This window comes from Aedes aegypti, chromosome 3, assembly GCF_002204515.2.
Source record: "Aedes aegypti strain LVP_AGWG chromosome 3, AaegL5.0 Primary Assembly, whole genome shotgun sequence".
NCBI lineage: Eukaryota > Metazoa > Arthropoda > Insecta > Diptera > Culicidae > Aedes > Aedes aegypti.
The window spans coordinates 94,424,237-94,438,830 of NC_035109.1; the positions used below are offsets into that span (position 1 = coordinate 94,424,237).

Here is a 14,594-nt window from a genome sequence, read left to right on the forward strand (position 1 = left end):
CAACCGCGAAGAACGTTCAGGCAAAGCCAAATTTTCAAAACTAGTCCCGGGAGAACTCGATTCCCAAGTGACACTTTGTTATAATTTCTACACTCTGTTTCTTTCCCATTTTTTTTCCATCGATGCCGTCGGCTCTCTCTTGACTCGCCTAAAACCACAACCCAGCAGAAGGTATACCGGAGGTATACTACTTTGGTCCCTGTGGCAAATACAATGCACTAGTTATGGAATTACTCGGTCCTTCGCTCGAAGATCTGTTCGATCTGTGCGGCCGGCGATTCTCGCTGAAGACAGTACTCATGATAGCAATACAATTAGTAAGTAGTTTCATTTCTCTCTCTCTATCTCTTTATCTTTATCTCTCTCTGTTTTTGTCCTTTCTTTCACACACATTCTCTATTTTTATCGATACTCTCACCTCAGAAATGTTTCTCTTTCTCACATCACTAGCATTAAGTTTTTTCTCTCTCAATAATTATCTCTCTCACAAACACATTAAATTATTAACAAACACCAATTCGTTCACACCAAATCTCTCTCACCTGGCCCCAGTTATTCGGAATGCGTCAATCTTCAAGTCTCGTGTTAATCTTATACGACAACTCGCTTAACTTACCCAAAAAAAACGGACAGTTAAAAAATAATCCAACTGTATTCTCACATACTCTTCTTTCGGTCGTCGCATTTCTACCACAAGATGGCTTTTTTCTCTTACTTCTCGATGTTGTCCTGCTGCCATTGGCCGTCGCAACAAATGGAATCGTCTGAGTTAACTACTTCAATGTGTTTTTTTTTTCTTCTGAGCTCTTTGTGATTGTTCGAAACTATTGAAACAATGTGTAGATTTGCTGTTACTTTGTTAAACTTTATTCCTGTGTACATATAAAATTAAATTACTCCCATATTTAATATTCGAATAAGCTACTGTTTAATAAATGATTTTGAAAATCATAGCACAGAGTACACTGTAAATTTTACATCGTTAATGTTTGAAGTTGAAGCAGTGATTGTGAAAAGTTTTCTTAGAAACTGAAAAACAAAAGTGTTCTTAGACCGGAAGGGTCACTATTGGAGTGCACATTTTAGCAGCTCTCATATTATTGATCAATAACGGCGCCGGCCAAGCTCTTATAGTCAGCTCGGATGAGGAAGTAATGCTAGTGTGTAATGATCGCTGCTTCTAGAGACCGAGAATACCTCTGTATCTCCACAATCAACACGGGAAGGGTATTTATTAGTGAGGTAGGAAAAAGATCTGGGCCTTCCTTAGCCGTGTGGTTAGAGTCCGCGGCTACAAACCAAAGCCATGCTGAAGGTGTCTGGGTTCGATTCCCGGTCGGTCCAGGATCTCTTCGTAATGGAAATTTCCTGGACTTCCCTGGGCATAGAGTATAATCGTACCTGCCACATGATGTACGAATGCAAAAATGGCAACTTTGGCAAAGAAAGCTCTCAGTTAATAACTGTGGAAGTGCTCATAAGAACACTAAGCTGAGAAGCAGACTCTGTCCCAGTGAGGACGTAATGCCAAGAAGAAGAAGAAGATCTGGGAGTCACCTTTGATTGGTGATTTGATCCTCGGATAAGAAGGAATAATACGACTCTTACTTGAAACTAGTTTTCGATTCATATTTGACTCGCAGTGAAAAGATAATTGTACTTATTGGTAGAAGATTGAAAAAAAGAACGTTGACGTCCATAATGTCGATGTATTCAACAATTATTTTTATTAATGACGAAAAAAGAATGGTAAAAGTATAAATTATATGAAACAAGAATAAGGGGTTTTTTCGACACTTGTAGTGACGAATCATCCATAGTTTGTTTGAAAATTACATAATTACATTGCCACGATAAAAATGTGTTATCATAAGCATGAAACGAGCTCACCAGTTGACAATCCATTCCCGACTGTACACGAATATAGTTTCGTACTCGTACAACGCAAACCGTACACGATCATGATCCTGATTCCGTCATTAGCCCCATAGGAGCATGCAACGGAATCAAAAGACCACACACTGTTTTGAGCTTTCTGAAGCTTCACATTCACACCGGCGTGGCGGTGAAAAAAAAAAGCAAAACCACTTGCTTGGGCTTTTCGAAGCACACTCTTTTGATCAAATAGTTGAAGTGGAACATAAAATTGATAAACGAATGGCATTTTTTCACGATTTGATCTAATTTTTGTGATTGAGTGTAAATATTTCCATATAACATATAAACTGTTCCTAAAACGATGTAATAAACTAGAAATCGTTCTACAACAATAGTTATTAACTAACATACCCGACGTTGCTAGCGACACCGCTCGGCTAGATCTCAATGTAAGCAAAGTGTTGTAGTGCTTTAAAATATATGGCGTAGTGCTTAACGAAACATTTCGTTGAGTGAAGAACTAGCCGAATGGGTTAAAATTCACACAAATAAAGTCAAAAAACAAAGAAACATTTCGGTAAATGATTTCGAAGTGTTACTGAAAGAGATACAAGTTTGGTATTTTATAAATATGATGGTATCCAAATTTTCTGTCGATGGATGAGTTGTCTCCTGCGGGAATAAAAATTGGATGTTTATTGTTTAAGAAATTTTTGGAAACTTTTCTTAGCAAAATCGACGTGAAAAACAATATCCTTATACATTGAATATATGGCGTACATTTATCTTAATCATAGTTATCTTGCATTTGTAAAATAAATAGTTCGAGAACCTTCCATGAAAAACAATGGTCCAGAATATTCTCTACCGCTAAACAAATGTTGTAGTGCTCTCTTATTTGCAATTATAATGTTCTAACACTAACAAAACCGTTGTAGTGTTTTTAAATAACTGTTGTAGCGCTCGATGAAGCATTTTCGAGCGTTACTGACCGACAGAAAACTTCAGGATTTTATATATATGATAATGTGCATTTTTTCTGTAAAAATCTAAAAAAATTGTTACTTGATTTTTTCTTTAAAACTAAAACCCATTTTATCCATTGATATTCTGCACACAAGGCCAAACTTTTAGCCCACCAAACAGTGTTATAAATGTGGAATTTGCTTTGACATGCACATTTTTCTTCGGAAAACTGAAAATTTTGAAACAAAAATCGTTTTCTCTAAGAGTTTGAATTTCGATTATATCGTAAGTAATGAGCTGTAATACTTGCCATGATGTGATGAGAAATTCTCTTAAAATATTCTTAGAGAAATGCATGGTTTGATACTCTGGGGAATAAAACTCTTATCTCCTGGTTCCTCTTAGGTTTCTAGGTTCCCATTTGGTCTCTTTTGAACTTATTTTGTTTCCTGTTTGGTCTCGTCGCTACCAGCCCTGGGATTGTAGAACATTACAAAGTTCTCACATAAAATCTTCAAATGAAAGCGTGAATTATGATGATGTAAAACAAGTTGTAGTTATTTTAACCCGACTACCAGCGGCAGCATTTTTAATCCCATAAGTAGTCTCCAATTACGTTATTTTTATTTTATGTTTTTTCAAGATTTTTTCACAAATTCTCAAATAACTGTTCTACTTTTAGAATCTGTCGATTTTGATCATTGATTAACTGGGTTTAAAGATATTCCGATATATCTTCAAAACAATGTTGGAACGCGAGTTTCATAGTAAAGGAGTGATTTTTAATGTAGTATTCATTAAACATTTTTTCTTTGTCTCGACCTCTCCCTATCTCGATGATCCCTTCAATATCGAGATGTGGAGAGTCGACTGTACTTTGGATTCTGTTCAATAATTTCGACTAATAAATGATCAAAATTCCAATTATTTATATTCAATTCCGAGGTAAAAAGAGTTGATTTCATTTTTCATACCAATTTTCATCGAACGTACCCGAAAGGCAAGTGAATCAGGGAGCAAACAATAAGAAGCGCAAAAACTTTATTAAATTATAAAATTCAAGACACATCGCCCCGCATTCGGTCTCATTAAGCGCAGTCGGAGCGGCGGTAGTCGTATTTTTTGGCAGAACGATTAAAAAATGCAAATCACATTATACCGCCTTCAACCAAACGGCCCGGACGGTTTGTCGTTGACGACGACGACGATAATGCGGCGATTTCTGATTGCAACGAAAAGAACTGTCCAATGTCTTTTAGAAGGTATGTGTACCAGTATTCGCCACCATGAGGTAAAGAAGATGCATCAAAGCCGAACCTCAAATTTTCCAGAGCACAAATCTAGAGAACCAAACAGCCGTTCATGCTGAAAACTTGATCGATGGCTCAAACCGCTGTCTGGTTCGCTAGATTTGTGCTCTTGGAAATTTTAAGGTTTGGCTTCGATGCATATTCACCCTAAGGAAAAATATTTTTATAAACCAATCAAAAAACTTTGAAAACTTTTAATACGTCAAAAAATGCTTTCAGTCTGTGTTTAGAAGGAAAAATATAAGAACTGTATAGAAAGGCTGTTTTCGTATTCAAAATTTGGATCACGAATACTAGAACATCTGCATCAACATTCGTCATGTTTTTCATTATGGTTCTTCAAATCACCATTTACATTGATTTTTTATGGAGCTTGACGAATTCAGAAATATCATGACGAAATTAGGTACAAAATGACAAACAAATTAAAGAAATGATTTTTTTCAGTTATTTCCTCAGCGAGTTTCGGAGAATGTTGTCACATAACTTTGATGCGATTCCTATTTGAATCGTAAAACGGTTTATAATCTAAGGTGGCAAAAATACTGATACTATGGCGAATACCGGAAAATCTACCCTACGTAAAAAAGAAGTGATTTCATTTTTAGCCACCAATTTGGCGGGTCCTTTTCTGGGAAATTCGGCCACTCTTTTGTCTCTGCTATCAACGTTGTCGTCTTGATACAAAGGTGATGATAATTAATCGCATTGGGAGGCGTCAAAAGACCTCGTGCGAGGCACGGACAGTGGACCCGAAGGGTGACCTCACGAACCAATCTTGCTTGATGACAAACGTGCCGAAAAGCACCAGGTTTCCTCGTCATTATGTCACAAAATAATAGTGTTCTCTGCGTTCAACTAGTCGTCCCAGACCAGTACAACGGGTCCATTTCAGAAAAAAAGACGATAATAAATTTAAAAAATATATATCTATAAATGAGAAACGAATTTAATACTATACCATTTAATTCCACCAGACTTTGTATCCTTTGACAGATACCCGTATTTCGACCTCAACTGTTAGGTCGTCTTCAGTGTCGTGTACTAGATTCGACTTCCAAATTTAGTAAACTACACTGAAGATGGCCTTACTGTTGAGGTCAAAATACGCGTATCTGTCAAAGGATACAAATTATAATGGAATTAAATGGTATAGTATTAAATTCGGCTCTCATTCACTTATAGGGATTCCACTCAACAACTTGAGGATTTATCGAGTACTCTCAGTAGTAGAACATTGTGAACACATGCTCTGATGACACCGCTGTTCTTAAACGCTATTTTAGATCCGTTAAAGGTTTTGATCATTTTTTTTCCGAAATGGCCCCATTGTTAACCATCTCTTTCGCCGGCAGTCTACAATTCTAAGATGACTGAGCACCCGAGTATGACAGTCAGTGTTCTATTTTAGGGCGCGAATGGTCGTTTAGTCAGCCGGAGCGAGCGTCTTTGCGCCATCAACAAACCAACGACCCGTGGGGCTTTGTGGCGTATAGAGAGACATGGGGCATAGTGCGGGGCGTGTCGTAGCAATTAATGTAAATTCGAAGAAATTTATTCATGAACCCGCATCAGCACAAAAGCGAGTGGCCGCGCGGCATCCAAGACCAAAAAGAGACTATCGACGCACAGTGGCGCGTCTTCATGCAAACGGTCGGACAAAATGTTGAAAAGTGCCCCAATCGCTAATGTACTAAATTTACTCTTGAGCAATCAAATGTGCAAAGCAAACAAATGTGGTTTAATTATGTATAGTACAAATGATAATACTCTCGTTCTTGTTATTAGTGCTAGTAATGGTACATTTTAATGCTTTGAAATTAAAAAGTATCTTTATTTAATCAAAATATATGTATATACATATTTTATACATTAGTTCACAATAATTCGAACAAAACAAAAATTGTAGCTAGAATAGTTTAAAAAAAATTCATCCATTTGTACATATAAGTTAAAAAGAAGTATTGTAGGATTATTCTTAACAATGTTTTATAAAAACACTCGTAGTTTAAAAATATTAGGTACAGTGAATCCACAATTAAGAATCACCCACAATTTATGAATCAGCTACCTTTAAAGGACAAAATAACAGTAAAAAATAGCACAAAACATCACGGAAACATTTTCACTTATAATTTATTTTGAGTAAAATTGTTTACGTGATGTTTTGTGTTGATTTTTGTTGTTATTTTGTCATTTAAAGTCAGCTGATTCATAAATTGTGGGCGATTCTTAATTGTGGATCCACTGTACATTTACTTTTGAATAACAAACTGAAATCCTTTTATTCTATTTATGAATATATTTGTATCATTTGTCTAGAACAATTTATATGGTCAAATAAGGTACGATTACATGCTTTCAATTGGAAAATTTGTATATTTGGCTCTTCTGCAACTTAGCTTAGCTAAACTACGAAAAGTTTCGTGTAAATTTTAAAATTATTACTTTTTTATACCGGAAAGGTGAAAAAACTATTTGATGGATTAATTCAAATTTTCTTTGGTCAATTTGACAAATTTAAACTGGAAATGAATAAAATTGAGGAAAACAACATTTGCGGATATTAAAACTTATTAAAATTATCGTAAGCAGGCTGCCAATAAATAATAATAATACTTGATCCACTTACCCCACCCCATTAAAAAGTAGGGGTAAGTGTACCATGTCCAATATATCTATTTATTTATAAAAATCACATATTTTTCATTGTGATTCATTCAATTAGAACTGAAAGGCTCACCACGTGTAGAAAAACTAATATTATTCGACTTTACAGTATCATGTTATATGGTAGTTTTTATAAGGAAAATGTGAGCGAAACATAAAAGTTATTCATTATTTGTATTGTTTAATCTATTTAGACTCAGTGTTTCACTTTGGACATGATATTTATCTGTTATTTTAACCTTACAAGAGAGGAATTGGAAGCATACCTTCAAATTTTATGATACGGTCATCAAGTTCAATATCTTCGTGATGAAAGCTTCTAAAACATCAACGATGAGATGAGATTCTTCACAGACCTTGTCTCCAGCATTCGCCCATATCAAATTATAGAATGGGTTTATACCTGGATTATTGGAGACTTAAACATATTTCCGAAAAACGACTCATTTTGGAAAACCGTAGTTGAACCTTTATATAAGTGTGATAAGCGGCTCTGTTTTGCTCAAAACCTATGAGCTAGTATTGATATAAGTTGTCTCTAACCGAAGTAACACATTTTTTCATCAAAAAACTTTTTTAGATTTTGTATGTATGTTTTATTAAACTTTATCAAAAAAATAAAGCATATCAAACCCATAAGACGCAAATGTCCTCAAAACTATGACCCTGGCAAAATATTTTATTGTGACCATGGAAAACATGTTCTTTAAGAACTCTTCCATCCTCCGATACCATACAAACTAATATTTTCAACGATAAAGTGTGATCTTTGAAGGTGGAAAGTTTATCACCAGAGTATACGACAATCAGCCGCTGTTTTTAACCTTGACTGGACAAAACCTTTAAACATCTTTGCTTCATTACATTATTTAGAACAGCAATAAAAATATGACAAAAATTTTACTAGATAGCGAAGATATGTCAGAATATACAACAGTAATTTGAAATTACATTCACTCACAAAAACAATGAAAATTATGCTTGTGGATGCTAAATTCACATTCAAACAATTTTCGCATTTTTAGATACATAGATACAGTGGATTTTTGATTGATGGAAAACAATTTTAAAATTAATTAATTTTTGTAGCTAACAAGTTTGCTTGTGTTACACGTACACTAACAGTTTTGAAATAGTATCAGTGTGTGCGTAAGAATATAACCTAAAACGAAGCAATGGTGCGAAAACATTCCACATATGCAAGTATTTATGCTTAATATTGACGAATGATCCACTTACCCCACTGATACACTTCCTCCAGTGTACCTTACACAAAATTTAACAAAAATTTAAAGCAGGGATGCAAATTCAAATTTTTAATGTTATTCTAACTGACATTTACGGGACAATCCTATATGTTAGAATAGACGCGGCAGGGCTGGTAGCAAGTCTTTTTTTAGACTTGGTCTCTATTTAAATGAAAGTCTCGATGCTCTATTTTGTCTAATTTTTATGCAAAATGGTCTTTTAGAGCACTTATTTCTATTTTCTCCCTGTAGTAAAAAACGTCCTTGTGTAAATGCCCTAAATTCCAGAGAGAGCCTATGAGATTTTTTCCATACTTTCTTCAATTCTTTTCTGTGACGATTCCCTAACCTCAAATCTACCAATTAAACGAAAAAAAGTTTTTCAACAACCAATTTACTTTTACTAATTAGGAGATTTGCCATAAGCGAATTCTCGAAAAACAATCACATTTTGAATAGTTTTTACATGTAATTTTAACACACAATATTATGAATAAAATCAAAACAATTAAATTATTACGTAATAGGGAACCATTATGTTCATAACTGGTATACTTACCCTAGAAAATTGCTAGAAAATTCAAATCTTATTATTTATTGTATACTGTGTGTTCTAAATATAATGAAATTTCAATTTTTATATTCGTTGAACAAGTAAAAAGTGAGGAAGATGCTTAGTTAAATCCCTCCAGAACTAATTTTAGATAACCCTTCAGCAGTCCGGGAATTTTGTTTTTCTAGCATGTCTTCCAAATATACTAACAATTTTTTTTTCGTGGAAAATCCACAAAGAATTATACCAACGACAAATCCTCCCTACGATATTTTTCAGTGATTGTTCCAGGAATTGCTCGATGAATGTCTATTAAGATCATTCCACGAAACCTATTAAGAACTTTTAAATGCTCTCTTCCTTCTTCAACAAATTCGACCGGTGTTTCCCTCCAGAGATTTCTCCAGCATTTTATCCAGGAACTACGTCTGTAGTCTTTTCCTTGCCGATTTCTCATGTAACATTTCCATGGATTTATGAAAAGCTAATGGAGGTTTTTACACCATAAAATGCTACAGTTTTTAATCTTATAATTACATCAATTATTTCTACATAAATTTCTTCAAGGATTTCATCCGGTTTTATTTAAGAATGCCTACTTAAACAAAACCCTCCAAGAAAGGATTTTGTTAGATAATTTGCGAAATTTCGTTTGCATATCTCAGATAAATTATTAGAGAAATTCTATAAGAATTTGTGGATACATTAAGGTTAAGATAAATCGAAGCTAAATTTCAATTTTCAAGAGCATCCGTGCTCTGGAGAACCAAACATCCGTTTAAGCTGAAAACTTAATCTGATGGTGACCAATCGATTAGGGTTTCAGCTCAAATGGGTGTTCGGTTCTCCAGATCCGTGCTCTTGAAAGTTTGAAATTTGGCTTCGATTTAACTTCACCTTAATTCAAGACTTCTTTGAAAAAATCTGAGATACGCTCCAACCTTTTTTTACGACCGTTCTTTTTCCGGCGGTTCTTTTTACGACCACTGTTTTACTACCGAAATTCAGAATATATGAACCATTTTATAAATATCAATATCTTTAAAAGTATTCAAAATAGAGGGTTTGTTCAGTAGATTAAAAGCTAACATGAGGGGGTCTTTGAAATGCGGAATTCTGCCACCAGGCGGCGCTTGTGAGCATCAAAATTTTGTTTTTGTGGCTATCTCAGGATCCTGGCCATTAGAAAGATGGCGTCTTCGGCAAAGTTGTTCATTAGATCAAAGACTACCATAGTAAAAGCCATGAGTTTCAAAATGTTTGCCAGCAGTGCGGCGTTAGTGAGCACATGAAACTTTTGTTTTTGCTGTAATCTTAGTGATCTTGGCCACTTAGAAAGATGGCGCCTCGCAATGTTGTTCAGTAGCTCATGCGCTATCATTATGAAAGCTATGCGATTCAAAAATTTTTGCCACCAGACGGCGCTAGTTAGGATGAAACTTTTGTTTTGCGATTATTGTGAGGATCCTGGCTACACAGTACGAAACGAAACGTTGTAAATTTCTGAGACATATAATGCGACATAATTTGGGAGCGTGGTATATAATGGATTATTTACATGACAATGTCATGTAAACTTCAATTATATGTCATGTAATTCAGCAGGGATTCTGTGTGATTTACATGACATATAACACAAATTTACATATTCCAGACTTAAATTACATGACTTCATGTTTACATCGCATTAAATGAAGGTTTACATGACGTGTAATCTTCATTATTTTTAACTGTCCTAGAAAGATTGTTTTGCGGTTATCTCAGGATTCCAGACCACTTAGAAAATTGCGCGCCTTCGGAAAAGTTGTCAGTAGTTTCATGCGCTTTTATTATAAAATTCAAGCCAAGGAAACTTTTGTTTTTTGCGATTGTCTCAAGCTTGGTTGGGTTGAGCTCCGCAAAACCAAATTTCTATGCTCATTAGCGCCGGCTGTGGTGGCAAAATCTCTAATCTCTTGGCTAAAAATAATCATTAGTCCTTGAGCTACTGAACAACTTTGTCGAAGACGCCATCATTCTAAGTGATCAGGATCCTGAGATATCCGCAAAAACAGGGATTAACAGTTGAAGTTATTTTTCTATTCCGCTCAAGTTTTATGGTTTGATCTCTTCTTTGTGCTTCCTTAACAGTGTTGCCAGCCATATGAACATTTGTGCTTTGGCCGACTGTATGACACGCAACACTTCCAGCAACTTTGGTGAAACATTCGGTATCGTTACCTTTAAAATTTATTTTGTATTTGCATATCACACCCCCATATAATTGGATCTTTTGATAACAATCGAGCAGTGTTGCCATCTATTACCTAAGTATTAAAACTTGAACGTTAGGTAAACGGAAAATAACATTTACATCGTATAAAAATTTGGAGTAGTGTGTGGTTTTTATGATTCCGTTGCATGCTCCCGTGGGGTGAGCGACGGAATCAAGATAAATCGTGTTAGTTTGCGTTGTTTGAGTGCAAAAAGATATTTGCAGGGCTGTTACAACTGGCGCGAATTCGCGATTCTCGCGGATTTCGCGATTTTCGCGGATGTGTAGCGGATTTGGCCAGCCAAACGCGAAAATCCGCGGGGTCAGATAAAATTCTGTCGCGAAAAATCGCGGGATTCCCTAATCTTGCTGGCAAAAATTGCAGTTATATACATTACAGGTCGTGATTTCATAATTTAGAAAATTTCTATTTAATAACAGAAAATCAAAGTCTTCCCCTTGAGGAGCAGTAAAGTTGAGTGTAGTATAGTCAGAGAAAATATAAAAAGCCAGTAACATTTTATTTTGTAAAATCATTTTCATTTTAGTTGGAGTCATTTTGTTTACGGGTCGCTAGTCAATCAAGAAATAGTTCCCTTAGGGAAGAAATTCTTGATGACACTAATCTAAAATTCTATTCTATTGACAGTGATCTAAAGGTTCTTGACTTAAAGATAAACGGGAAATAGTAAATTCTACCGATCAAAACCTGTGAGTTTGAAGGATATTTCTATTTCGTTAGAAAATGGCGCTCATTAAGACCACTCAGCACATTTGGCTTGGCTTTTAAATATTTGAAATCAGAAATGTGTCAAATTTACTGATCATGAATATAATATATCAAAACTATTAAACCGTGTAGGAATGCTAAATTTGTTCAGCTTGATTACATAAATGCATGCCTTGAAAGTTGTGTACGGATAATATGGTGGGACACTCAGGATACACTGAGTGTTAGCGCTGCAATCATAGTTGGTTACCCTATAGAAATTTTAGGATCGATGGAAAGGGTTTAAATCAAGTAGATAGCTCCGCAGTCAAATTAGGAGGTTTGTTATTAAAGAATAAGTATTGTTTATCTAGAAGATACAAACTACTTCAAGTTAATGAAAAGCAGCAACTAAAAAGGTAAGTATAATTTGCAATAGTTTGATGCAAATACAACTAAATAAAACCACTTGCAGTTTAAGGTGATCACCATAAAACCGGTTTTACGAATCTGCTTTAAAACCCAGTGCAACGATTGAATCTAGTCACCACACAACAATCAGTTTAAATATGTTAGCACTTGGTGAAATCGGTCAAAATAATAATAGTTTTGCTTGGTATATTTGTAGTCAGCAACAATATTTGTAATAAAAAAAATGGATCATTTATAAATTAGTAACTTTGGAGAGAAAACTGTTGAACACCGATGAGTGGAAGAAAAATTTAATCAAATCAAATTTACGTTACGTACGCTAATATTAGTTTTTTCTAGGTGTTGAAAAACAGATGACGAATTTTGTGATAATGAAATTGAAGAGATATTAGAGTTATCTGTCGAAATTCTATGCGTTTTGCTCAGAGGAAAATAAAGTTACAACATGCCAAAGTTGAGAATTTTTCGCTTTCACTACTATTTTTCTGAACACAAAATTAATAAAATTTATGTGTTTTTTTTTTGGTGAAGTTTTAATTTCATTGTTTTAATATATATAAGGTCTAGTTAAAATTTTATCAAAATTGATTTATAGTTTGGCTCAGATCTGTCTGTAGAGTTGGGTATTTGGGTGGTCAAACGTCGAGAGTGTTTTAAATGTATAGTCATTTTTTGTACAATGTACAAAAATTTGTTAAAAATATTAAATTATCACAACTATCTTGTATTTTTACCTCAAACTGATTGAGTATTAAGACTTGAAGTTTTATAAAAATAAAACCAGTTTAATACAATGAATGGCATGCATTTCAAAATTATTTGTTGAAGGCCCTCATCTCATTGAAAAAAAGAAACAATATTTTTGCAACATTTTTTTTTCTTTGAGAGGTTATGATGGTGTTTGCCTATCCAGGTATTTCATGAAATATAATAATATAAGTTATCATTAATAACTATATTTTGTATCTCCTATTGTATGCAAAGATCATATCGAATTGTGTAAAGTATAGTTGCAAACTAGGCTTCCTCTCTGCTTGTAGTGACACTACCATTTATTAAATTGCATGATTTTCTATAAAAAAATATATTTAAATGTTGATGACAAATACATTTCGAGTGATATTGTTGAATACGATTTTCTCCATAAAAAAACTCGAATTATTGGATTTTTCCTTTTTTTCCTGCCTAGTGGCGCAACTGGATTAAATAAACATATTTCATAATTTAACTCTACCCTTAGTGTTGACAGAAATCCGTATACCAACTTGTCTTGCTCAATTGTAGATAATTTAACATAAGGCGAAAATAATCACTTTGTATCATTAAAAACTAGATTTTGTTCAAGAGTTCTGTTTGATCTTCGACCTTGACGCTTGCTTCTGCGGGAGCGGATGACGAGGGCAGGATCAAACATATCGCGCGTCGGTCGAGTGAAGTGAAAAAGTTCCGCGATCGGTTAGTTCTGTTTGATCCAGGGACGAAAAAAATCATGCTCACTATACTCAATTCACTGACATTTATGCCACCATCAAAGTAAACGCACCACCACCAACATGATTGCACCAATGAAGATGGCACAAAAGTAGATGAAAAAACAAACAACGATGCCCGTACGTCGCTGGTGTTTTTGATTATCAGAAGCAGAAGAGTGTCAGTTTTAGAAAATTGATTATCATTGAGTTCATAATAATTAAAATATATGCTGCTTTACGGGTAATGAACGACCGATAGCACGAATCGATGAATGTTGACGCGTCTTACTGTGCTTCTGTTGCAAAAATTACAACTTCCCCGAACCGGGAATGTAAAAAAGTCAAGCTGTCCAGAATGAATATCATTTTTTGCTTCCGATTATCATAATCGGTTGTAGTATGTCAGACAGGGTTAAAAGGGAAAACTGACAATCCTGCGGCAAGCGCTTTGCCAATCTTTGTTGTGTAGTCAAGGCGAGATAAAACAAATAAAATCAACGAAGATTCTACCCAGCAAGTATCAATGTTAGGCGAGGGTAGATTGAGTATTTTCGGTCCCTGTTTGATCTTCCGACCTTGCGCTTGCTTCTGCGGGAGGCGGATGACGAGGGCAGGATCAAAACATGTCGCGCGTCGGGATCGATAAAGTGAAAAGTGCCGCGGATCGGTTAGTTCTGTTGGGGATCTTCGCCTTGACGATTGCTCCTTGGCAAGTGCGTCAGGAAAAGGCCGAGCAGTCGTCAGTTGTTTCCCTCTCGGGTTCGTGCGCCTATTTTCTCTGAGTGCTTTTATATAGCCGAGCAAACGAGTTAAGCTGAATGTGGATTGTTGCTGCTCAGTCAAGGATGACGGATCAATTGGTGAGCTCGTTCCATGCTACTATTCTAATCTGTAAAATATGTATGACTGCACATTTAATCGATACAACGGTAGGACGTAAATATGATTTTCAACAAACTATGGATGGTTTGTCACTGTGAGTGTCGACATGAACTCTAATTCATTAATTATTTATGTTTAACATTTTTTTTGTTTTTTCAAAACACCCCTTTTTTTATCTTTATTTTTTGTAATTATAAAAAAAAACTTTGAAAGGTTCGACA

The 14,594-nt window shown here is 35.0% G+C and overlaps 1 protein-coding gene across 8 annotated transcripts in view; it reads left to right on the forward strand.

The window, feature by feature from the left end:
* The window catches only part of LOC5564645 (casein kinase I), a 206,014-nt gene that overhangs the window by 58,959 nt on the left and 132,461 nt on the right, over positions 1-14,594 (forward strand). Inside the window, exon 4 of one of the 8 annotated variants that reach the window (XM_021853324.1) lies at positions 166-317. The exons of 6 other annotated variants lie outside the window; for them this stretch is intronic. In XM_021853324.1, the coding sequence (XP_021709016.1) occupies positions 166-317 (152 nt within the window). The remainder of the gene's footprint in view (positions 1-165; positions 318-14,594) is intronic. One more of the 8 variants, XM_021853322.1, reaches the window with a different exon arrangement.